This window comes from Schistocerca serialis, chromosome 1 (genome assembly GCF_023864345.2).
Source record: "Schistocerca serialis cubense isolate TAMUIC-IGC-003099 chromosome 1, iqSchSeri2.2, whole genome shotgun sequence".
NCBI lineage: Eukaryota > Metazoa > Arthropoda > Insecta > Orthoptera > Acrididae > Schistocerca > Schistocerca serialis.
In genome coordinates, this window is record NC_064638.1 from 753,281,471 (window position 1) to 753,309,072 (window position 27,602).

The 27,602-nt window shown below is 45.7% G+C and overlaps 1 protein-coding gene across 1 annotated transcript; it reads right to left on the bottom strand.

The window, feature by feature from the left end:
* On the bottom strand, positions 1-27,602 carry LOC126430024 (uncharacterized). The gene is made up of 4 exons (XM_050090423.1): positions 27,384-27,602; positions 24,062-24,137; positions 9,322-9,511; positions 1-265 (listed from the first exon to the last, which is right to left on the bottom strand). Exons 1-4 carry the CDS (start codon positions 27,600-27,602, stop codon positions 1-3), a joined length of 750 nt encoding a protein of 249 aa, XP_049946380.1.

Genomic DNA, 27,602 nt, shown 5'->3' on the forward strand with positions numbered 1-27,602 from the left:
TTAGTCCTCTGGGGGCGTGGGGACGCTGGGCGCCGAGGTGGACTTGGCCCTTTGGTCGGCGGTCGCGCGGTGCCCGCCGTCGGCAGCGGGTTTGGCGGGGGCGGCGCTGGGAGCGGTGCTGCGCGGGAAGGCGGTCGTGCGCAGCGGCTTGGGCTCTCCTGTCCGCGGGTCGTAGGAGCCCAGGTAGCGCGAGCAGTGCGCGCAGAACAGCTGCGCCTCCTCCGCGCACAGCATCAGCAGCGGCAGCAGGCAGAACGGCCAGCACCTGCGCCGACGCACACCTCGCTCACTGCCTCGGTTCTCGGCGTATGCCTATTCATTTGTTGCACTGAGGGCCGTACTCTGTTCATCGTCAAGTTCAACCCTATTGTGATGTCACACTACTCTGCTTAACTATCACACTTCGCAAAATTTCGGCTCCTTGCAGGACCCACGAGAAATCATTACGTAATTGAAAAGTTTCGCGCTCCACTGTTTTTCTGTACACTGGTTTACTTTATTGTACACTACTGGCCATTAAAATTGCTATACCAACAAGAAATGCAGATGATAAACGGGTATACATTGGACAAATATATTGTACTGTAGGCCGTTTCCCGGCATAGTAAGCCAGAAGTGTCCTGTATCAATGTGTCCCTCTTGACTTCAGCTACACCAATTCCGTGCGTTGTAGACAGTTATTGTTTGCTTCCCATATACTGACATTCAGTTTTGATATGTGAGCTCATAAATAACCATTTGTATTGTGTACGTCTGTATTTGTGCTTGTTGTCCAGTTTTTTTGGTTTAAATGGTTCTAAGCACTATAGGACTTAACATCTGAGGTCATCTGTCCCCTAGACTTAGAACTACTTAAACCTAACTAACCTAAGGACATCACACACATCGGTGCCCGAGGCAGGATTTGAACCTGTCACCGCAGCAGCAGCGCGGTTCCGGTCTGAAAAGCCTAAAACCGCTCCGCCACAGCGGACAGCTCCAGTTTTTTTTCCTGGGTCCTCTACTCTGCAGGCTATTTTCAGTCTTTGTTTCCCGAATATGTTCTCAAGCATGTGAGCTACTTTACTGTTATGGGCAAGTATCTACCGTTTGTTTATTTTTGTGAATACTTCTTATTCATACGTATTCTTTTTTCTGTACAAAAAGTTCTTTTGTAACAGTGTGTACAGAGAGTAGACACACGTAGAGAAACATCCTTAGTAGTGTATGACAGACTTTTTAACAAACCTATGAAATACTGACACTATTATGTACTCTAAATCTACGAGAAAGTAGCGGTGCTCTCCCTTGATGCAAACATTAGTCTTTTGACGTCTATTCTTTTCTTAAAGGGATCTATGTCGCGCAACGTGAAGCTGACTATGAGAGAACTGTCGTGGAGTTCAAATTACTGACGTGTCGATGTGTAATGGCGGTGCTGTACAACTGCTTGGACGGAGGATGTAATGAAAGAAGACATACCAGAGGCACGAGAACTGAACAGCGAACAGAGACGTTTTGCTGAAGAAGATTCGTGGGCTAGAAAGCAGATTAGAAGATATTCGAAGAACTTTAATGGTGAATAGCGTGAACAGTACATGAAATCCGAAAATTCTTGTAGTGTGTCTGTTTGTGAATGTGCGTAAGAATGTGTATAGTCTATGCTGTTGAAAGGGAGTATAGTAAGGAAACAGTATTTTTCGATCCAAAGAGCTTATTAAAGAGGAGACGACGAGCGGTTTTAGTGGCAGTACCAAAGATTGGCAGCATTTAGCAACATTTAGCACAGCAAAACCTTTTTTATAGCCATCAGCCGTACATATTCTACTTCATTCTTTACTGGTTTCGATTTTTATAACGATCGTCACTGGAAGACTAGACAAAGACAACAACAACAACAACAAAACATGTTGTTGTTGTTGTTGTTGTGGTCTTCAGTCCTGAGACTGGTTTGATGCAGCTCTCCATGCTACTCTGTCCTGTGCAAGCTTCTTCACCTCCCAGTACCTACTGCAACCTGCATCCGTCCGAATCTGTTTAGTGTATTCATCTCTTGGTCTCCCTCTACGATTTTTACCCTCCACGCTGCCCTCCAATACTAAATTGGTGATCCCTTGATGCCTCAGAACATGTCCTACCAACCGATCCCTTCTTCTAGTTAAGTTGTGCCACAAACTTCTCTTCTCCCCAATCCTATTCAATACCTCCTCATTAGTTATGTGATCTACCCATCTAATCTTCAGCATTCTTCTGTAGCACCACATTTCGAAAGCTTCTATTCTCTTCTCGTCCAAACTAGTTATCGTCCATGTTTCACTTCCATACATGGCTACGCTCCATACAAATACTTTCAGAAACGACTTCCTGACACTTAAATCAATACTCGATGCTAACAAATTTCTCTTCTTCAGAAACGATTTCCTTGCCATTGCCAGTCTACATTTTATATCCTCTCTACTTCGACCATCGTCAGATATTTTGCTCCCCAAATAGCAAAACTCCTTTACTACTTTAAGTGTCTCATTTCCTAATCTAATTCCCTCAGTATCACCCGACTTAATTCGACTACACTCCATTATACATTATCGTCGTTTAGCTTTTGTTGATGTTCATCTTATTTCCTCCTTTCAAGACACTGTCCATTCCGTTCAACTGCTCTTCCAAGTCCTTTGCTGTCTCTGACAGAATTACAAAGTCATCGGCGAACCTCAAAGTTTTTATTTCCTCTCCATGGATTTTAATACCTACTCCGAATTTTTCTTTCGTTTCCTTCACTGCGTGCTCAATATACAGATTGAATAACATCGGGGATAGGCTACAGCCCCGTCTCACTCCCTTCCCAACCACTGCTTCCCTTTCATGCCCCTCAACTCTTGTAACTGCCGTCTGGTTTCTGTACAAATTGTAAATAGCCTTTCGCTCCCTGTATTTTACCCCTGCCACCTTTGCCACCTTCAGAATTTGAAACAGAGTATTCCAGTCAACATTGTCAAAAGCTTTCTCTACGTCTACAAATGCTAGAAACGTAGGTTTGCCTTTCCTTAATCTAGCATCTAAGATAAGTCGTAGGGTCAGTATTTCCTGACGTGTTCCAATATTTCTACGGAATCCAAACTGATCTTCCCCGAGGTCAGCTTCTACCAGTATTTCCATTCGTCTGTAGAGAATACGCGGTAGTATTTTGCATCCGTGACTTGTTAAACTGATTGTTCGGTAATTTTCACATCTGTCAGCACCTGCTTTCTTTGGGATCGGAATTATTATATTCTTCTTGAAGTCTGAGGGTATTTCGCCTGTCTCATACATTTTGCTCACCAGATGGTAGAGTTTTTTCAGGACTGGCTCTTCCAAGGCCGTCAGTAGTTCTACTGGAATGTTGTCTACTCCCGGGACCTTGTTTCGACTCAGGTCTTTCAGTTCTCTGTCAAACTCTTCACGCAGTATCGTATCTCCCATTTCATCTTCATAGCGTATCTCCCATTTCATCTTCATCTACATCCTCTTCCATTTCCATAATATTGTCCTCAAGTACATTGCCCTTGTATAGGCCCTCTATATACTCTCCCCACCTTTCTGCTTTCCCTTCTTTGCTTAGAATTGGGTTTCCATCTGAGCTCTTGATATTCATTTTCTCCAAAGGTCTCATTAAATTTCCTGTAGGCAGTATCTATCTTACCCCTAGTGAGATAACCTTCTACATCCTTACATTTGCCCTCTAGCTATCCCTGCTTAGCCATTTTGCACTTCCTGTCGATCTCGTTTTTGAGACGTTTGTAGTCCTTTTTGCCTGCTTCATTTACTGCATTTTTATATTTTCTCCTTTCATCAATTAAATTCAGTATTTCTTCTGTTACCCAAGCATTTCTACTAGCCCTCGTTTTTTTACCTACTAGGTCCTCTGCTGCCTTCACTACTTCAGCTCTCAAAGCTACCCATTCTTCTTTTACTGTATTTCTTTCCCCCATTCATGTCAATTGTTCCCTTATGCTCTCCCTGAAACTCTGAACAACCTCTGGTTTAGTCAGTTTATCCAGGTCTCATCTCCTTAAATTCCCACCTTTTTGTAGTTTCTTCAGTTTTAATCTACAGTTCATAACCAATAGATTGTGATTGGAGTCCACATTTGCCCCTGGAAATGTCTTACAGTTTAAAACCTGGTTCCTAAATATCTGTCTTACCATTATGTAATCTATCTGAAACCTGTCAGTATCTCCAGGCTTCTTCCATGTATACAACCTTCTTTTATGATTCTTGAAGCCGGCCGAAGTGGCCGTGCGGTTAAAGGCGCTGCAGTCTGGAACCGCAAGACCGCTACGGTCGCAGGTTCGAATCCTGCCTCGGGCATGGATGTTTGTGATGTCCTTAGGTTAGTTAGGTTTAACTAGTTCTAAGTTCTAGGGGACTAATGACCGTAGCAGTTGAGTCCCATAGTGCTCAGAGCCATTTGAACCATTTGAACCTGTCAGTATCTCCAGGCTTCTTCCATGTATACAACCTTCTTTTATGATTCTTGAAGCCGGCCGAAGTGGCCGTGCGGTTAAAGGCGCTGCAGTCTGGAACCGCAAGACCGCTACGGTCGCAGGTTCGAATCCTGCCTCGGGCATGGATGTTTGTGATGTCCTTAGGTTAGTTAGGTTTAATTAGTTCTAAGTTCTAGGAGACTAATGACCTCAGAAGTTGAGTCCCATAGTTCTCAGAGCCATTTTATGATTCTTGAACCAAGTGTTAGCTATGATTAAGTTGTGCTCTGTGCAAAATTCTATCAGGCGGCTTCCTCTTTCATTTCTTAGCCCCTAATCCATATTCACCTACTACGTTTCCTTCTCTCCCTTTTCCTACTACCGAATTACAGTCACCCATGACTATTAAATTTTCGTCTACCTTCGCTATTTGAATAATTTCTTTTATTTCATCATACATTTCTTCAATTTCTTCGTCATCTGCAGAGCTAGTTGGCATATAAACTTTTACTACTGTAGTAGGCATGGGCTTCGTGTCTATCTTGGCCACAATAATGCGTTCGCTATGCTGTTTGTAGTAGCTTACCCGCACTCCTATTTTTTATTCATTATTAAACCGACTCCTGCATTACCCCTATTTGATTTGGTATTTATAACCCTGTATTCACCTGACCAGAAGTCTTGTTCCTCCTGCCACCGAACTTCACTAATTCCCACTATATCTAACTTTAACCTACCCATTTCCCTTTTCAAATTTTCTAACGTACCTGCCCGATTAAGGGATCTGACATACCACGCTCCTATCCGCAGAACGCCAGTTTTCTTTCTCCTGAAAACGACGTCCTCCTGAGTAGTCCCTGCCCGGAGATCCGAATGGGGGACTATTTTACCTCCGGAATATTTTACCCAAGAGGACGCCATCATCATTTAATCATACAGTAAAGCTGCATTACAGTTGTACTTATGTACATCAAAATAATAATCAGTACTTACAAAGTAGTATATCAGATGGATCAAAAATGCATATTTCTCATGAATGACTTATCAGCATACCAAATACAACGATGTTGCACAGTGGTATGTAAAATACACGTAATTTGGCTAATGTCGTAAATCACACAAGAAGATTACAATCCAGTGCATAAAGGATTACGTAAGGACCCAAGTAAATGACATCGAAGAAAGAGGTAAGCTGAGGTCGTCGAAGAGCGTTGAGTTATCTTCAAATGCTGCAGAACTGCCTCTCCCACAACGTCAGGAGGACTTCGATCGCTTCATTTTAGGAAGATATTGAGCTGCAACAGCAGCGCTGTGTACCCGCGTGGTCTCAGGCTCCTTGCCACGGTTCGCGCTGCTGCTCCCCGTCGGAGGTGCGAGTCCTCCCTCGGGCATGGGGATGTGTGTTGGCCTTAGCATAAGTTAGTTTAAGTTAGATTGAGTAGTGTGTAAGCCTAGGGACCGATGACCTCAGCAGTTCGGTCCCAAGGAACTTACCACAAATTTCCAAATTTTGAGAGCCACCACACAGTCACAAAAAACGAACCTGGATTTCTCAATGACACACTACCTTAGCGCTGGATAGGGCTCGCGCGATCCCGAGACACTGTTTTGTATTCCTAGACTGCAAGATCACCATACATGACTATGCATTTTTTTCTTATGAGCATGTGTGCAGGGAAGTGAGTTCATCTCCTGTTTACCTAGTGAGGTAAAGCGAAGAACAGAACAACAGGAGCCTTAACTTCTATAAAAGCCGATCCATTGTCTATATTTTATAACGAATTTAGCTGTTGTTTAGGTGTTGTTCGTGCTGCTGGTGGTGGACACACAGCCCATTTGTAATAGCTCAGCTAAAACTTTAAGATTTTGTGAGTATTTTGCAATTAATGTCATATTTGTAATTTTGTTTGTGTACGAGGGTTGCCCAGAAAGTAATGCACTGCATTTTTTTCTTCAATAGTTCCTTATTGAACATAATCAGAATTACACACACGAAAGAATGGTGTTCTATACCCGCCAGGGTATCCGAGAGCGCTAACGCGCTGCTTCCTCGATTCGGGTAGACGCGCCGGCTCCGGATCGAATCCGCCCGGCGGATTAAGGACGAGGGCCGGTGTGCCTGCCAGCCTGGATGTGGTTTTTAGGCGGTTTTCCACATCCCGCTAGGTGAATACCGGGCTGGTCCCCATGTTCCGCTTCAATTACACAGCTCGCAGGCATCTGAACACATTCGCACTATTCCATGGATTACATTAGACGCAGACAGTTGGGGTACACTAATTCCGTCCCAGGGGAGGGGGGGGGGGGGTGTATGGGTTGGCGGCAGGAAGGGCATCCGGCCAGCCCTTAAATTTAACATGCCAAATCCGATTAACCATGGCAGACCCTGCACAACTGCGGGATAGGGCACAAGCGATAGATAGAAAGAATGGTGTTTTATGTACATAATGTACATACCCACTTTTTCCACGTAATCGCCATCCCGTTCTATGGCCTTCCTCCAGCGCGAAACAAGGGCGTGTATGCCCTGTCGGCCCAATCCTCCTCCTGGTGGCGAAGCCAGTGCTTTACTGCGTGAACTTCCTTTACTGATTGACAGATGCAGCGCCAACTGCCGAGTTGTAATGCATCTCTCCTCGTAGATGATATCATCAGCTTGCTGTAACAGGTCAAGTGTAACAGACGTGGATAGTCTCTCCGAACGCTCCAGATCGTGGAGCCCCGCCGAACCGCCTTCTGATGACCTTACCTTCCGTGCCCGGCGACTAAGTGTACTTCTGTCGACAGCAGATGATGATGATGATGATGATGATGATGATGATGACTAGGTTTTTGGGCACTCAACTGCGCGGTTATCAGCGCCCGTTCAAATTCCCAACCTTTGCTCAGTCCAATATCGCCACTGTCATGAATGATGTTGAAATGATGAGGACACCACAAACACCCAGTCATCTCGAGGCAGGGAAAAATCCCTGACCCTGCCGGGAATCGAAACCGGGACCTCGTGCTCGGGAAGCGAGATCGACAGCAGATGCTCCATAGACTTTGCACAAGCGTTTGTGAATATTCCCCACGGTTTCTTTTTCTGCATCGAGAAATTCAATGACGGCACGTTGCTCGTAACGTTCGTCACCTACAGACGCCATTTTGAAATTGTCGTGCAGCTGCACTAACCGTCGGACGTGACGGAAACTTGGCGCACTCACCCAGGAGACTTCAAATAATAGCTACGTAACGTTTCAGATTTGTAGCATTGTTTTCGGCTGAGGAAAAAAAATGCGGTGCATTACTTTTTGGGCAACCCTCGTAATTCGCCCATTATTTTTGATACATGCTCTGTAATTCTGAGAATTTTCGCTCTTTTTGTCCGTGATCCTATATACACTACTGGCCATTAAAACTGCTACACAAAGAAGAATTGCAGATGATAAACGGGTGTTCATTGGACAAATATATTATACTACAATCGACGAGTGATTACATTTTCACGCAATTTGGATGCATAGATCCTGAGTAATCACTACACAGAACAACCACCTCTGGCCGTAATGACGGCCTTGATACGCCTGGCCATTGAGTCAAACAGAGCTTGGATGGCGTGTACAGGTACAGCTGCCCATGCGGCTTCAACACGATACCATAGTTCATCAGGAGTAGTGACTGGCGTATTGTGACGAGCCAGTTGCTCGGCCACTATTGACCAGACTTTTCAATTGGTGAGAGATCTGGAGAATGTGCTGGTCAGGGCAGCAGTTGAACATTTTCTGTAACCAGAAAGGCCCGTACAGAACCTGCAACATGCGGTCGTGCATTATCCTGCTGAAATGTAGAGTTTCGCAGGGATCGAATGAAGGGTAGAGCGACGGGTCGTAAGACATCTGAAATGTAACGTCCACTCTTCAATCTGCCGTCAATGCGAACAAGAGGTGACCGAGACGTGTAACCAATGACACCCCATACCATCACGCCGGGTGATACGCCAGTATGGCAATGACGAATACACGCTTCCAATGTGCGTTCACCGCGATGTCGCCCAATCACGGATGCGACCATCATGATGCTGTAAACAGAACCTGGATTCATCCGAAAAAATGACGTTTTGCCATTCGTGCACCCAGGTTCGTCGTTGAGTACATCATCGCAGGCGGTCCTCTCTGTGATGCAGCGTCAAGGGTAACCGCAGCCATGGTCTCCGAGCTGATAGTCCATGCTGCTACAAACGTCGTCGAACTGTTTTGTTGCCTTGCGAACGTCCCCATCTGTTGACTCGGGGATCGAGACGTGGCTGCACGATCCGTTACAGCCATGCGAATAAGATACCTGTCATCTCGACTGCTAGTGATACGAGCACGGCGTTCCGTATTACCCTCCTGAACCCACCGATTCCATATTCTGCTAACAGTCACTGGATCTCGACCAACGCGAGCAGCAATGTCGCGATACGATAAACCGCAATCGCGATAGGCTACAATCCGACCTTTATCAAAGTCGGAAACGTGATGGTACGCATTTCTTCTCCTTACACGAGGCATCACAACAACGTTTCACCAGGCAACGCCGGTCAACTGCTGTTTGTGTATGAGAAATCGGTTGGAAACTTTGCTCATGTCTGCACGTTTTAGGTGTCGTCACCGGCGCCAACCTTGTGTGAATGCTCTGAAAAGCTAATCAATTGCATATTACAGCATCTATTTTCTGGCGGTTAAATTTCGCGTCTGTAGCACGCCATCTTCGTGGTGTAGCAATTTTAATGGCCAGTAGTGTATTTGTCAGCTGTAGGAAGTTACCTTTATAGAGCAACATTTAGCATAAGGCTGAGTAAGCGATCACTTTCGCACCGTTGTACTGTGTTGTTGCACTGTATAGCAAGGCGGGTACTGACCCGACAGCGCAGAGCGCCCCCAGCGGCGTCCTGGAGCGGTCGGTGCGCGCCCGCCGTATCACGGGAGGCGCCTCCATGCCGCACGCCGGACACGCCACCGCCGCCTTGCCCGGCCGCCACATCTCCACTGAAACAACGCCGCCATCAACCACCTGCATCCCACCCACCATTCGGCTGCACAGTACTGCGCCTAACGCATACACATTTTTTAAGTTTACCGCCACATCCGTCATTCACGTCTATATTTCGTGTCAATGTTGTACTTGGTGTAGCGTTCTATATCACTTATACACAGACGCACCTGTTTTTCACAAAAGCAAAATCACGAAATAATCGTCCAAAGTGTGTGGAATCAAGAAGGATATCTGATACGAGTTATGGCAATGAAATTCGAATATCGGTGACAGTCGACTCTACACCTGTTCGATATACGAGGGTAATCCCAAAAGTAAAGTCTCCTATTTTTTTTATAAGTACACAGACATCTACATCTACATCTACATCCATACTCCGCAACCCACCTGACGGTGTGTGGCGGAGGGTACCTTGAGTACCTCTATCGGTTCTCCCTTCTATTCCAGTCTCGTATTGTTCGTGGAAAGAAGGATTGTCGGTATGTTTCTGTGTGGGCTCTAATCTCTCTGATTTTATCCTCATGGTCTCTTCGCGAGGTATACGTAGGAGGGAGCAATATACTGCTTGACTCTTTGGTGAAAGTATGTTCTCGAAACTTTAACAAAAGCCCGTACCGAGCTACTGAGCGTCTCTCCTGCAGAGTCTTCCATTGGAGTTTATCTATCATCTCCGTAACGCTTTCGCGATTACTAAATGATCCTGTAACGAAGCGCGCTTCTCTCCGTTGGATCTTCTCTATCTCTTCTATCAACCCTATCTGGTACGGATCCCACACTGCTGAGCAGTATTCAAGCAGTGGGCGAACAAGTGTACTGTAACCAACTTCCTTTGTTTTCCGATTGCATTTCCTTAGGATTCTTCCAATGAATCTCAGTCTGGCATCTGCTTTACCAACGATCAACTTTATATGATAATTCCATTTTAAATCACTCCTAATGCGTACTCCCAGATAATTTATGGAATTAACTGCTTCCAGTTGCTGACCTGCTATTTTGTAGCTAAATGATAAGGGGTCTATCTTTCTAAGTATTCGCAGCACATTACACTTGTCTACAATGAGATTCAATTGCCATTCCCTGCACCATGCGTCAATTCGCTGCAGGTCCTCCTGCATTTCAGTACAATCCTCTCGATATACCACAGCATCATCCGCAAAAAGCCTCAGTGAACTTCCCATGTCATCCATAAAGTGATTTATGGATATTGTGAATAGCAATGGTTCTACGACACTCCCCTGCGGCACACCTGAAATCACTCTTACTTCCGAAGACTTCTCTCCATTGAGAATCACATGCTGCGTTCTGTTATCTAGGATCTCTTCAATCCAATCACACAATTGGTCTGATGGTCCATATGCTCTTACTTTGTTCATTAAACGACTGTGGGGAACTGTTTATTTCTACAATGGTTTACATCAGTTTACAGCTTGAACATTTAACTATTTTTCGACATTATCACCATTTCTGTCGATGCATTTTTGTAGACGCTGTGGCTGTTTTTGTATGCCCATGTCATACCAGCTCGCTGCCATGCTGTTCAGAAAGTTATGAACCTCTTCTTCCACCTCGTCGTCGGATCTGAATCTCTGGGACCGCAATTAACGCTGACAGGTACTGTGAGACTCTGAAAAAACTCAAACGGGCAATTCAGAACCGGAGAAGAGGAATGTTGAGCGAGAGCGTGCACATTCTCCATGACAACGCTCGCCCACACATCGCTCGGCAAACCGTTGCTCTGGTACAACAGTTTCAGTGGAACATAATCACCCACCCACCCTATAGTCCTGACTTGGCGCCCAGTGACCGTAACCTGTCCCCTAGGTTAAAAGAACATTTGGCCGGAAAGTGATTAAGCTCCGACGACGAGGTGAACGAAGAGGTTCATAACTTTCTGAACAGCATGGCGGCGAGCTGGTATGACATGGGCATACAAAAACTGCCACAGCGTCTACAAAAAAGCGTCGACAGAAATGGTGATTATGTCGAAAAATAGCTAAATGTTCAAGCTGTGAACTGATGCAAACCATTGTAGAAATAAACAGGTCTATGTATTTACAAACCAAAATAGGAGACCTTACTTTTGGGATTACCCTCGTACCTAGAATTCTTATGTCGTATCGAGTATTGCTAACGTCATTTCCTGCTTAGGGAAGTAAGGCATTCAACTACGTCCAGCGTGTTCTTTGCTCTGGCGGTGTATTGCATGTTGGAAGTCTTTTTCTGATCGCCGATGCATTCAGTCTTATGTTTTGTGATTTTATTTTGTGCTGTGTGCTGAAGTCTGTTAATTGGTAGTGACAATTTTTGGTTGAAAAAAAACAATTTTTAACAATAGCAATTAACGTGTTTGACAAAACTACAGAGGTAATTCATTGCAAATACTGCAATGTGTAAATTGAGTGGCAGAGGAAACACTTCGCTAAAACATATTAGTAACAACTCTTCTCATAAGAAGAACGAGGGAAGGTGCTAACTACGGTGGGTGAAAAAAGATAGTTACTCTCTCATACGTCAGTGCAGCGAGCAAACAATCGAAACCAACAAAAAAGAATTCATTTTATCAACAACTCGGCCTTCCATCGAGAGTAACATTCCACTGGAAAAGTGAGCGTCCCATCTGATAGAGTGGATAAACAAATACGCTGCAGGTTTGTGTAGTACTTCACATTTTTCGAGGGGAAAAAGTATGAGTTTAACTTATGTTGGTGCCTGTTAGATTGCGGGGATTTGAAGCAGCAATTTTGCTTGTGTTATTAAAAATAGACATACGTGGTTTTTTTTGTAACGAAATGTGGCTGGGAGGGAAGATAATTCCTTCATGCTGGTCCAGAAGCCAGCATCAAGCCCCACAAGCTGCACTAACTTTTATAGTAAGAATGAGACTAACACCTTGTGAATCAGCAAAATTCGCACTTTTCTGTGCTGCCAACAGCCACACAGCAAGAATTTTAAATTCAGAAAAAGTGACGTACTCATCCTAACCAAACTGTCACGCGTCAGTCTTTCATAATGTTTACAGCATGAAGTTTTGGCATGATGTATCGAAGTTGGCAGCATTCTATTTACACGTGCGCAGGTCGGCCATGACGCCGCGCGGTCGCTATGTTGGCAATCAGAAGCCCCGCAGTCTAACCAGTACTCCTATTTTTTCGTAATATCCCTTATTACATTTATATGGGAACTGGAAACGAATTGAATACGCTTTTTATACTCATTGCCTTAATTGTTATTCTGGTGTTAAGCATGGCAAAATATGTAGTCTAGTAAGCTGAATCACTGAACACAAATGCAGTCGCATTATGTGCTACCAATGATTTTTGCTTCGGCTTTTATTGCTGAAAAGTGGAATTAAAAAATTTAGCGAAATCGTTGACGAAATGACATAAAAATTACTAAAATATATCGAAATAAATTTATGAAAATGACGAAATCAGGCAAAAATTTTTACCACTAACAGCACCTCTACCAATACATGATTGTGTTTGGTATTTTCCGCGCTTGCTATATTGTTTGTTTTTAATTTTATTATTTATTTATTTGTGCGAGAGATGAACTGTTAGTATTTTTCTCCTAAAGGTTGTGAATGCACAACTGTTAAAACACAGAAATCGGTATATAGATTTATAATGGCTATAGAGGTGATCAAGTAGTACTTTTGACTTTAAAAAGTCATTGTTTAAGTGCCACTCGGATAAGGCGCGATTCTCAATGAGGCGATATGATGTGCGATACCGTACACGATGCGAATCGCTATAAGGTGCAGAGGCAACCCTTACTGGTGAAGCGCACAGAAAAGTACAGTGGTTGACAATTGCTACAGAACAAATGCCAATTGCTGCGGAACAACAGACAGTTGCTACAGAACATCCGGCCGCTGATAGCAAAAGGTAATGTTGGGAGTGAGACGTGTTGACTACAGTGATGACTGTGCACGAACGATCTGTATGCATTCGAACCTACGCTGTTTGACGCAGTACGTTGTTTGACGAAGTCGTTGTGGAACCGATTATTGCGGCAATCCGCGTGGTAAGGCAACACATGTGCAAGACGTCTTTTAGAGTGCTTACGATCCTGGACGAGCAGTTGGTTGGTTCGAAGCCGGTCAATGTGCCACTACTGTGGCCACAGTAATGTTTGTGTCCAAAAGTGACAAAAAATGGTTCAAAAGGCTTTAAGCACGATTGGACTTAACATCTGAAGTCATCAGTCCCCTAGAACTTAGAACTACTTAAACCTAACTAAACTAAGGACATCACACACATCCATGCCCGAGGCAGGATTCGAACCTGCGACCGTAGCGGTCGCGCGGTTTCAGACTGTAGCGCCTAGAACCGTTCGACCACAGAGGCCGGCCCAAAAGTGGGCTCTTACGATTAAAAACGGCTGTTGAATGTAGAAATGCTATGTGAAACATGCCGATAGCCGTAGACGAACCGCGGCACCGCAACATGATCGATACGTAGCGCAATTGGCGAGAAGAAACAAACATTTCATTCCTAGGCATATCGCTGCAGACCTTGCAGCCGCTACCTATAAAAGTGTGTCTGCCAGAACCATATCGCGGCGATTAAATAAGGCTGTTTGTATGCTCGGAAGTCTCTTAAATGCATCCATCTTCAACGACACCATCATCGAGAAAGCGTTTGTTGCTGTAGGGTGCATTTTGATGGGGCGTCAGCAACAATGGTCCAGAATGATGTTCTACGAATACCACTTGCTTTATTGTGGCAAGTAATTCTGTCTGCCAGTTAGTGTGGAGAGAGAGGGAATCACTTTACACACCATAGAATGTTCATGTTCATCGGTATGGCCTAGGCGTTTTTCGTTATAGAAACACCACTCCACCTCCATTGCGTACGTAATGTCGTCAGTCTCTGCCTCTGATTATTTCTGTCCAACAATGTCTTAATTGAAGTAACGTAAGTGGTTCACAGTGGTAGGACAGCTACAACACCGACAGGTATCTCTCAACAGAGTGTGCTGGTTCCTGCATGCAACTGTATCATACGATACAAATTTCGAGTTATCAGAAGTGCCTAGAAAAAAAATGTTTTATATAAATGAAGAAAAGCTACGTCCACCCCACCACTTAGTTTCTCATTAAAGCTTTTATTTTTAGGGTAAAAAATTACAAACCATGATTTTTAGATTGGCTATGCACTCTTCCTCATTCGACTCTAAGAATACTATCCGGTAGAAAACAATTCTTAAAATCTGACAGTCGTACATCAAGCATGATAATGAACTCGTTTTCTTTTCGCTATTGCCCACAGTTATTGTGATACTTCACAAATAAGTAAAATACCGGCCATACTGTGGCTCCGTATCTTTCCCAGCGTAGTAATTGACGATATCATATCGCGTCTCCAGCCAGAACCTAACGTCATCTTGACACAATATTTCGGCGGTCAACCTGTCCGTCATCATCGGGTGATTAAGACGTCGCACTAATTCGCCGGAACTGAAATCGAACGGCAGCGGCAGCTCCTTTATACACCGTCTGCAGGTCCACTACGCTTTCTAGAACATAACTGCTCTCTAGCGCAAAGCACTACAGCGCACCGGTGGTAAAAACTCGCGCTAAGAATAAATCGATATCCAACACTGTTGACACCATTTGATGATCGAAGCAAAGACCGTTGTTTTTTAGAAGTTTGCAGTAAAGAATATAGTCGGTGGACTACTTATGTTTCGTGGGTTTTAGGTTATACATTGCTGCATGCGAAATACCGCCAACACATCGAAATTGCTTTGAATGGTGGAAGGAGAGCAGTAACTCTTTTCACGATCGAGAAAATACTTGAGATACATCGGAAGCTGTCCGCGACGAGGTTGGCAGCTAGGTACCACACCCAAGGCCCTTCCGGTTAGCCGTGTGGTCTAACGCACTGCTTTCGGGGCGGGAAGGTGTGCCAGTCACAGGCACGAATCCGTCCGAAGGATTAGTGTCGAGGTCGGTGTGTCGGCCAGCCTGTGGATGGTTTTCAAGACGGTTTTCCACCTGCCTCGGCGAACGCGGGCTGTTTCCCCTTATTTCGCACCAGTTACACTATGTCGTCAATTGCTGCGCAAACACTTTCTCCACGTACGCGTACACCATAATTACTCTACCACGCAAACGTTGGAGTTACACTCGTCTGGTGTGAGACGTTCCCGGGGGAGTCCACTGGGGGCCGAACCCCACAATAACCCTAGGTTCGGCGTGGGGTGGCAGTGGAGTGAGTGGACTGCTGTAGCCGGCTGTGGGGTTGTGTACCACTTAGGGCTACGGCGGAGACGAAGCCTCTTCGTCGTTTCTAGGCCCCCAGTTCCACACGATAAAATACAATACCACACTGAGGGCTACTGCCGTCTACTATGCGGAGTATGGAGCTACCTGGTGATTCTATTTTTCATATAATGCCGGTACAAGCCAAAGATGGGCATGAAAAACTGACTGAAATGAAAAGACACCGGGAGGCGTCAGCTGATGACGCTGACTGGATCGTTTTTCAGTCTATGCTCTCTGATTTCAGGAAATTTTGTGACAGGTGTGAAAGTGATCTGAAAGCTAAATACCTGTTACTTCTGAATGAGCAGATAAACGAAGCAGAGAACGACACGTCGAGATTAGCTGCTTCGATTTGCTCAAACACGTTGTCTATCTGTAAGTAGAGTTCACCACCCATCGCTACACCATCGACGGTGACTGACCTCACTTCAAATCCAACTGTTCTTCTGAAAACTCATGAACGTAACGGATACAGAACGTAATCATCTGAAACAAGCATAACGGTAGACGAAAATGTTCCTCTCATGGGGTACGACTACCTCCGATAACATTGTAGGCCTGACAACGACGGGACATGCTATGAATGATGTCATGAATCTCATGTTGAGGCAGTAACACCCATGCTTCATGCAGAGCAGCTGAAAAGTCTTGGAGAGTGGTTGGTGGACGCTGACGAGATGCAACCCATATCCCTAGTGCATCCCAGACATGCTCTATGGGATTAAAATCGGGAGAGCGGACAGGCTACGCCATGCGTGCAATATCTACCTTTTCCGTAAAACATCGACCACCCGTACTCTATGAGGTCCAGCATTATCGTCCATCATTATGATGGTTGGTTGGTTGGTTGGTTGGTTTGGGGAAGGAGACCAGACAGCGTGGTCATCGGTCTCATCGGATTAGGGAAGGATGGGGAAGGAAGTCGGCCGTGCCCTTTCAGAGGAACCATCCCAGCATTTGCCTGGAGTGATTTAGGGAAATCACGGGAAACCTAAATCAGGATGGCCGGACGCGGGATTGAACCGTCGTCCTTCCTAATGCGAGTCCAGTGTCTAACCACTGCGCCACCTCGCTCGGTCATCATTATGAAGTCTGGGCTTACAACACCTCGCAATCTGACAGCAGTTAACTCTTGCTGACTCACCCGTACAATTTCATGAAGAGGTACTCGAGTGGTGAACATAGTCCCTGCCCACACCATCAGGGATCCTCCTCGATATGGGTCTATTTCCCATTGTTTGGATCCCGAAATAGTGTTCCACGTATTCTCCAGATGCCAATCCGTCGAGAATCACTGTCCATACCAAATTGGAACTCATCTGTGGAAAGAACATTGGCCACCGTTCGACCGTCCAGGTGGCATGTTGACGCCTCCATTCTAGACGTCAGAGGTAAACAGACAGCAGGTCTCCAACAATAAAGACCACTCCGCTGAAGCATTCTGCACGCCGTTTGCCTCGATACAACATGTCCAGGGGATGCTGGGAGGCAAGATGCTAGTTGCAGTGCAGTACTAAGGTAATTTTGCGCCCTTACTGCCAAACAACGGCCCACTCTTTCTAATGTCACACATGGTTGGCCCTGTCCTGGTCTCCGGGATACAGTTTCGGTCTCTCTAAACTGTCACCTAATCAGAGAAACAACAGAACGATTGGCATTAAGCCATTGGTCACGTCAATTTGCGACACTCTTGCTTCTATTCTTCCTATTGCCTTCCGCAGCATAGTGTCTGCAGGCGTCTTCTCGTGCCATCCTGCACCGTCTGTGACTGTGTACACAGGGATTGTTGATGTGGGACTACCCTACAAGCACTACCAAACACTATCCCGCTTGATAGGTGCCCTGACGCTGTTGGCGTGGTTGTCCGTTGATCGGAATGCCATCATCTGTGCAGAACACGATCGAAACGGCATATGTTGATAGTATGTATGATTGTATCTTGTATTAGACACAGGAGTGGGAAATAGCAGTTTGGTGCTTTAATTTTTGGCACTAGTGTAACACTTTGCGGAAGTCAACGGATGTTGAAACGCTTTCCTAGCTTTGTTAATTTGTAACCATTAGTTGTCTATTTACCACATTGACTGAAGTACCGTACTATGCTGCCTTACAAAAAAAAAACTTTTCATGGCCGCATTTTGAACGTCATTCACGCACTTTCACCAACTTACATTACTGCACAGGGTTGCTTCTCACAGGAGAAACAGCATGTAGAATATTTGGGTTCTGATTTGTCGGAGTAGCTGTCATTGTTGCTCCAAAAAAATGGAAGCTGTCTGGACTAATGCGTGGAGTTTGTGTTTCTGCGAGATACCTCATATGAAAACACAGCCGAACTATGTCTAATACACTGCAGCGCCAAAGAAGCTGGTAAAGGCATGCGTATTCAAATACAGGCAGAATACGGCGCTGCGGTCGGTAACGTCTGTATAAGCCAACAAGTGTCTGGCGCAGTTGTTAGATCGGCTACTGCTGCTACAATGGCAGGTTATCAAGATTTGAGTGAGTTTGAACGTGGTGTTACAGTCAGCGCACGAGCCATGGAGCACAACATCTCCTAGGCAGCGATGAAGTGGGGATTTTCCCGTACGACCATTTCACGAGTGTACCGTGAGTATCAGGAATCAGATCTCCGACGTCGCTGCTGCCGGGAAAATATCCTGCAAGAATGGGACAAACGACGACTGACTAGAATCGTTCAACGTGACAGAAGTGCAACCCTTCCGCTAATTGCTGCATATTTCAATGCTGGACCGTCAACAAGTGTCAGCATGCGAACCATTCAACGAAACGCAATCGATATGGGCTTTCGAATCCGAAGGCCCACTCGTGTACCCTTGATGACGGCATGACACAAAGCTTTACGCCTCGCCTGGGCCCGTCAACACCTGCATTGGGCTGTTGATGGCTGGAAACATGTTGCCTGGTCAGACGAGACTCGTTTCAAATTGTATCGAGCGGATGGACGTGTACGGGTATGGAGACAACATCATGAATCCAAGGACCCAGCATGTCAGCAGGAGACTGTTCAATTTGGTGGAGGCTCTATAATGGTGCGGGGCTTGTGCAGTTGGAGAGATATGGGACCCCTGATACGTCTGTCTGCGATTCTGACGGTGGCACGTACGTAAGCATACTGTCTGATCACCTGCATCCATTCATGTCCATAGTGCATTCCGGTGGACTTGGGCAATTACAGCTGGACACTGTCACACCCCACAAGTCTAGAATTGCTACAGAGTGGTACTAGGAACACTCTTCTGAGTTTAAACATTTCCGATGGCGATCAAACTCACCAGACATGAACTTTATTGAGCATATCTCGGATGCCTTGCAACGTGCTGTTCAGAAGAGATCGCCACCGCCTCGTACTCTTACGGATTTATGGACAGCCCTGCAGGATTCATGGTGTCAATTCCCTCCAGCACTACTTCAGATATTAGTCCAGTCCATGGCAAGTCGTGTTGCGACACTTCCGCGACTCGCGTGGGCCCTACACGATATTAGGCAGGTGTACCAGTTACATTGTACGGGTGCATCCAGTATTTTCTTCTTCTTTTTTTTATTTTTTTATTTTTTAGCTTTGAACAACGATAAGCTACAAAAACGTCCAGTTCAGAAGAGATCATGATTGCAACTGAAACTGAAACGTGAATCGTGGTGCCTTGTTGGTTCTCGTTTCGAGAGTCATATCGCGCATCATATTGTACACGTATTCTCTCTCAGTGGGAACACGAGTGACGCACCGATAAACGTCACGTTGCACGACTTCTTTTGCGACGTGTCTCATCACATATCGTATCACCTCTGTGAGAATCGCTTCCGAGTTATGTAGGTTGGACAGGACAGGACAGGACAGTACAGTACAGCACACCCGTAGTTGTTAAGCAGTGTGGTTGTGCAGGCCATTAGCCACCCCAGTACCTTGGTCTGGACAGCATACTGCGATCGTTTCTTGAACTACTCATTGATATCAGGGAGGGGTCCAATTATAATAGACACTGAGACACATGTTATTGGAAATAAGTTCATTATCGTTGGCTGAGAGGGGGGGATGCAACGTCGCTACTGTGAATGTTACGGTAATGTGTCGATATTGTTGTGTTTCCACCGTAGGGATTACGTTTGTATGTTTAACATGGTCACCCACTTCACTCAAGCAAAGTGAACGACACAACTAAAAGCTAAATATAAGTGTTCCCGTAAATTATTTTACTTATGATTGCCATTCACACACGTTTTTGTGACAGTCTCTACGATCCCATTTTATTTACATCGACGATCGCAGCTTAATCTGCGAGAGCAGTTCCAATATTCAAATCGAGCGAGGTGGCGCAGTGGTTAGCATATTGGACTCGCATTCGGAAGGACGACAGTTCAAACCCGCATCCTGGCATCGATATTTAGGTTTTTCATGATTTCCGTAACTCTCTCCGGGCGAATGCCAGGATGGTTCCTTTGAAAGGGCACGGTCGATTTTCTTCCCCATCCTCGACACAATCTGAGCTTGCGTTCCGTCTCTAATGACCTCGATATCGACGGAATGTTAAACCCAATCTTCAATCCTTCCCTCCTATATTCAATATGCGCATTAGGCAGTAGAAAGTCCAAGAAGTTAAAGGTCAAGAACTGTTAACTCTGTTAAAGTGAAAGCGTGCCTTTTTCACAACTGGTTGAATCCCGGTTGGAGCACGACATTTTCAGTCAGCCTTTAAGCTTGTCTTCACCTCTCAGTGATGTGAAGGCTCGCCAGGAGCGTCACGTGGGTCGGATTCCAGATTAAACTGTACGTCTCGTTCAGCCAGCAGAGTTACTAGGGTAGGTCACTGAAACGCAAGTCGCCGAAGGGAATTAAAAGATATGTTGTAGGCCGTTGAGTCAGACTCAACTAAATGTCAGTAAGCTCGACGATGCTAATTGTCTACTTGTGTTGTGGCTCAGTGTTGCTGTCGACTGTCTCTGATGGCCGTCTGGTTGCGAGTGTGGGCTAAGCGAAGTTTGTGTCTTGGAGAAATCGTGCAAGTTACTGCTGACAGATTCCAAACTATCCTGGCGATTCGCATCCAAGCCCAGCATAGCATAGCAACAAAGAGATTAGAATGTTATGTGTGAGTAGCTAGCTGGGTATGGCGTGACTGTCCCGTCAATCGGAATTAGTCTCAGTTTCGCAAGCGTCCCGAATTCTGATGAACGCTGTTGTCAACTTTTCATAAATGCTGAAACGTCTGTTCACCATTTTAATTGGAGGGTAGACTGCCTCAATAATACACACATCAAGAAAAGTTTTGCATCACCTCGGTTCCGAGAGTTCCGGAACCTGTACATAAAATTGCAATACAGTTCAACATAAACATCATCTCCGTCCTTTTTATTGCTCATGAAAACCACACATTGCATGCTGTACCACCATACAGCGAGAACTTCAGAAGTGGTGGTCCAGACTGCTGTACACACTGGTACCGCAAACACCCAGTAGTACGTCCTCTTGCATTAATGCATGCCTGTATTTGTCGTGGCATACTACCCACAAGTTCATCAAGGCACTGTTGGTCCAGATTGTTCCACTCCTCAACGGCAATTCGGCGTAGATCCCTCAGACTGGTTGGCGTGTCACGTTGTCCATAAACAGCCCTTTTCAATCCATCCCAGGCATGTTCGACATGGTTCATGTCTGGAGAACATGTTGGCCACTCTAGTCGAGTGATATCGTTATCCTGGCGGAAGTCATTCACAAGATGTGCACGATGGGGGTGCGAATTGTTGCCCATGAAGACGAATGCCTCGCCAATATGCTGCCGATATGGTTGCACTATCGGTCGGAGGACGGCATTCACGTGTCGTACAGCCGTTGCGGCGCCTTCCAGTACTACCAACGGCGTACGTTGGCCCCACATAATGTCACCCCAAAACAGAAGGGAACCTCCACCTTGCTGGACTCGCTGGACAGTGTGTCTAAGGCGTTAAACCTGACCGTGTTGTCTCCAAACACGTCTCCGACAATTGTCTGGTTGAAGGCATATGCGACACTCATCGGTGAAGAGAACGTGATGCCAATCCTGAGCGGTCCATTCGGCATGTTGTTGGGCCCATCTGTACCGCGCTGCATGGTGTCGTAGTTGCGAAGATGGACCTCGCCATCGACGTCGGGACTGTAGTTGGACATCATGCAGCCTATTGCGCGCAGTTTGAGTGATAACACGACGTCCTGTGGCTGCACGAAAAGTATTATTCAGCATGGGGGCGTTGCTATCAGGGTTCCACGAAGCCATAATCCGTAGGTAGCGGTCATCCACTGCAGTAGTGGCCCTTGGGCGGCCTGAGCGAGGCGTGTCATCGACAGTTCCTGTCTCTCTGTATCTCCTCCATGTCCGAACAACATTGCTTTGGTTCACTCCGAGACGCCTGGACACTTACCTAGTTGAGAGCCCTTTCTGGCGCAAAGTAACAATGGGGACGCGATCAAAACGCGGTATTGACCGTCTAGGCTTTGTTGAACAACAGACAACATGAGCTGTATGCCTCCTTCCTGGTGGAATGACTGGAACTGATCGGCTGTCGGACCCCCTCCTTGTAGTAGGCGCTGCTCATGCATGGTGTTAACATCTTTGGGCGGGTTTAGTGACATCTCCTAACAGTCAAAGAGAATGTGTCTGTGATAAAATATCCACAGTAAACGTCTTTCTTCTAAAGTTCTACGAACCGGGGTGATGCAAAACTTTTTTTTATGTGTGTATATTTGATTTTACCAGATTAGCCTGTGCTTTCTGTAAGCAGCACAGGAACAACTGAATCACAGGTAAGGGAGGGTAGGTGTAACAGGTCGAGAATGTGCTGCTGGACTTCCGAAGTACGCAGCATCGGATAGTAGGTCTGTGTTGTAACTTGATCACGCACCCCTGTTAGACTACTGCTACCGTTCTAGGTAGGGTGTTCGATATTACATTGCAGAAGTGAGTTTTTAGGTGTATTTTTCTTGACGGAAACCCATGTATGCATACTGCTGGAATAAATTGAACTGCGTTGTTACACAGGGCAGGTTTTTATTCTAGTTACCGTCACGTTGCTAAAACAGTATTCGTTAAACAACCGAAAGAAAGTCACCTGTGCTTCAAATTGTTGGAAGCAGTGAGATGTTAGTCAAACTGTTGAATCCACATGTAAAAAAAGTCAATGATTGTTTAGAGGGTGGTGTTTACCCGTCCCACGAATTTTCACGTCTGGAAGTCTTTGTGAATCTCTTCATCCGCTGGGCTGACCTCACCACAAGGTTCCCTCTTGAGAAACAGCTGACAGTACTCTGCCAAGTGTACTCTGCGGGCAACTGCTCTCGTGCCTTTACCTGCTCTCAGCCTAGGGGCGGCACTCCGTACCTTCCCCGAATTCAGAACCTATGAACTTATAACACCATAAAGTAAACGGCAACCCGCTGCACGGCACATTGTGGAGGACTTACTGATGGAGATATCTGTGACCTTTGAGGAGCGTAGATACAACGTGTTCGGAAATTCCGTTAAAAATTTATAGGACTTGCAGAGGGGAGTGAGTGTTTTGAATAGGAACTTAGGTCCGGAAACGTCATCCATCGACGCTATAGAGCGTCAGAACTATAGGCGCCGGTGTCTGTAAATATATGTATATACAGGATGATTCCGTGATGGTGTTACAAACTTTCCAGAAACTTTCCTACCCTAAAATCGTAACAACAGTACCAGTAAATGTATTCCCCTGTCATGTATTCCAGATATCAGAAGGGTTTTCGATTATACTTTCGACTCGTTCATTACCGGATAGAAAACCTTAGCACAAATTGATCCATTTATCGGCTTCCATCAACCTAGAAAGTTTGTAACATCATAATGGAATCCTCTGTTTGTACATACATTTACAAGCGCCGGCACCTGCAACTTTGACGGTCTGTAGTCTCTTTTGATGATGTTTCCGGACCCAGGTTTCCGTTCAAAATATTATGTACTCACTCCTTTAAGTTTGTAAGTGGATTTCCGAACATCCTGTATTAAATTATCGTTACAGGCAACTTGTAGGCACTTAGAGTGTGCACCTGTTGGAGAAGTATGGAACTGATAAGGGAAGTGAGGCATAGCTTTCGATGATACTTGTGTTTCTATTGGTGATTAAGCAACAGTAGTGTAAACTCACTCCGGTATTTATATTCAGCATCCCTCCAGGGAAGCTCCGCTACGACACGGCGATTCGATGGTTCTGACTACAGACGTATGCTTACAAATGTCTCGATGTACTGTCTTGAACAGCGTCGTTGTTCGAATACTACAGTTATACTGAGGCGTGGAGGTGTGGTATATGGGAGCACACTCACGCGTGGTGCGGTACCTCTTCTGACGCTGCTGCATCTGCTCGTCAGCGCTGCCCAGCAGGATCGTTGACTTGGCTGCCTGCAAACCAAACCACAGTCAACACTCTCAAACGGGCTCTCCTCTCAGCAATGGATGGTCATTAGCATCATCTCACAGTGTATCGTATGAGCATGATCGACTTTAGCCGATATTTTATAATGTAATGTAAATAAGCATAAAATCTTCCAGTTGCTTACACAGGCACACATTCAATAGGTGTACCACGTGGACTAAGCATTCCTTTCCGTTCAGGATGTGGTGCTACATGCTTTCCGGAAGAGTGACGTGAATCTCTGCACACGCCTTACCGAAGAATGACCCTCGCGAACGAAAGAAATTGGCCAAGAGCGAGTAGAACTCGTACACAGACACTTCCGTACGAAGTATGCATCCCGACAATCGAGAATCCGATCGATTTTTGTCTGTTATCGATATCATTTCCGAAAGAACAGACACCATATCCATATAAGTGTATCGTTCTGGCAATACCGGCCATGACCTCCTCCTCCTCCTCCTGTGCCGAGGCACACATATTTCCCGAACTCTTACGGGACACAGTAAATGGAATGACACCATTAATAAATATAGACTGCGATCAGAAATCGGTAGCTAAGGTAGAATATTCAAAATTCTAGGTGTATGCATTGATGAGGGGTTGAACTGGGAAAAAAAAAACACTGAGGATCTGCTGAAACGTTTGAGTTCAGCTACTTATGCTACTAGGGTCATTGCAAATTTTGGCGATATACATCTGAGTAAATTAGCTTACCACCCCTATTTTCATTCTCTGCTTTCGTATGGCATCATATTCTGGGGTAACTCATCATTAAGTAAAAGAGTGTTCATTGCACAAAAGCGTGTAATCGGAATAATTGCTGGAGCTCATCCAAGATCATCCTGCAGACACTTATTTAAAGAGGTAGAAATCTTCACTGTAGCCTCACAATATATATATATTCGCTTATGAATTTGTTATTAACAATCAGAACGAATTCAAAAGTAATGGCAGTGTACATGGCTACAACACTAGGAGAAAGGATGATCTTCACTACTCAAGGTTAAATCTAACTTTGGCTCAGAAGGTGGTAAATTATGCTGCCACAAAAGTCTTTGGACACTTACCTAATAGCATCAAAAGTCTGAGAGATAGCCATATAGCATTTAAAAGGAAATTAAAAGAATTTTTTAATGGCAACTCCAACCCATTAGATGAATTTTTGGATATAGTAAGTGGGTAATTTCCCAACCACCACAAAAAAAATTTGAGTGTCATGTAATATTTTGTCTAATGTAATATCTTGTATAGACACCTTTTATTAACGTGACACATTCCACATCATTACGAAGTTTCGTTTTGATGATCTATGGAACAAGTGCTAATCTAATCTACTTGGTAAGAATGTCTTCCACGAGTAATGAAGAGTGCTGGGGTGGGACATTACGAATGTAGTGTGTCGACATACAAGGTAAGAATGTGGGTCTCGCGGGAGGCGTGCCCGAGATAGTCCCTGCAGTCGCGCTATCCTCTGTGTCGTCGGTGGCTCAGATGGATAGAGCGTCTGCCATGTAAGCAGGAGATCGCGGGTTCGAGTCCCGGTCGGGGCACACATTTCCACCTGTCCCGGATGATGTATATCAACGCCCGTTAGCAGCTGAAGGTATTAATACACTACTGGCCATTAAAATTGCTACACCAAGAAGAATTGGAGATGAGAAACGGGTATTCATTGGACAAATATATTATACTAGCACTGACATGTGATTACATTATCACGCAATTTGGTTGCACAGATCATGAGAAATCAGTACCCAGAACAACCAGCTCTGGCCGTAATAACGGCCTTGATACTCCTGGGCACTGAGTCAAACAGAGCTTTGATGGCGTGAACAGGTACAGCTGCCCACGCCGCTTCCACACGATACCACAGTTCATCAATAGTAGTGACTGGCGTATTGTGACGAGCCAGTTGCTCGGCCACAATTGACGAGACGTTTTCAATTGGTGAGAGATCTGGAGAATGTGCTGGCCAGGGCAGCAGTCGAACGTTTTCTGTATCCAGAAAGGCCCGTACAGGACCTGCAACATGCGGTCGTGCATTATCCTGCTGAAATGTTGGGTTTCGCAGGGATCGAATGAAGGGTAGAGCGACGGGTCGTAACACATCTGAAATGTAACGTCCACTGTTCAAAGTGCCGTCAATGCGAACAAGAGGTGAACGAGACGTGTAACCAATGGCACCCCGTACCATCACGCCGGGTGATACGCCATTATGGTGATGACGAATACACGCTTCCAATGTGCGTTCACCGCGATGTCGCCAAAGACGGATGCGACCATCATGACGCTGTAAACAGAACCTGGATTAATCCGAAAAAATGACGTTTTTCCATCGTGCACCCAGGTTCGTCGTTGAGTACACCATCGCAGGCGCTCCTGTCTGTGATGCAGCATCAAGGGTAATCGCAGCCATGGTATCCGAGCTGATAGTCCATGCTGCTACAAACGTCGTCGAACTGTTCGTGCAGATGATTGTTGTCTTGCAGACTCAGGGATCGAGACGTGGCTGCATAATCCGTTACAGCCATGCGGATAAGATGCCTGTCATCTCGACAGCTAGTGATACGAGGCCATTGGGGATCCAACACGACGTTCCGTATTACCCTCCTGAACCCACCGATTCCATATTTTGCTAACACTCGCTGGATCTCGACCAACATGAGCAGCAATGTCGCGATACGATAAAACGCAATCGCGATAGGCTACAATCCGACCTTAATCAAAGTCGGAAACGTGATGGTACGCATTTCTCCTCCTTACACGAGGCATCACAACAACGTTTCACCAGCAACGCCGGTCGACTGCTGTTTATGTATGAGAAATCGATTGGAAACTTTGCTCGTGTCAGCACATTGTAGGTGTCGCCACCGGCGCCAACCGTGTGTGAATGCTCTGAAAAACTAATCATTTGCATATCACAGCATTTTCTTCCTGTCGGTTAAATTTCGCGTCTATAGCACGTCATCTTCGTGGTGTAGCAATTTTAGTGGCCAGTAGTGTATAATTCTAATTTGGTTCTAGACAGCTGCGGGTCATCAATGGTGTCTGTCCTTTCGGACATGTCCGAAAGAACAGACACCATATTCATACAAGTATTTCGAGATCCTGGGTTGACGGAAGTACCCTATAGGTTTTGGTGAGAGAGTTTGCGAGTTTCAAAATATGTGGCGTAAATGGCCTTGGTAAGAACCGCTGGAATGACGCAGGAGGCCAAGAGGAGCGCCGACCTGCCATGTGCCGGAGTCGACCTGGCAGCGGCTCTCGAAGGGCGCGACGCTGAGGTCGGGGTGCTGGTCGACCAGGTGTCGCAGCAGAGGCGTCGTGTCCTGCAGCGCGTACGGCACCAGCTGCTGGCACAGCAGGCAGCGCGCCTTGCGCTCCTCGCCCGCCATCCGCCGCGCAGTCGCTTCCAGCTGGCTCTTCTGCACCAGGAAGACACACCACAT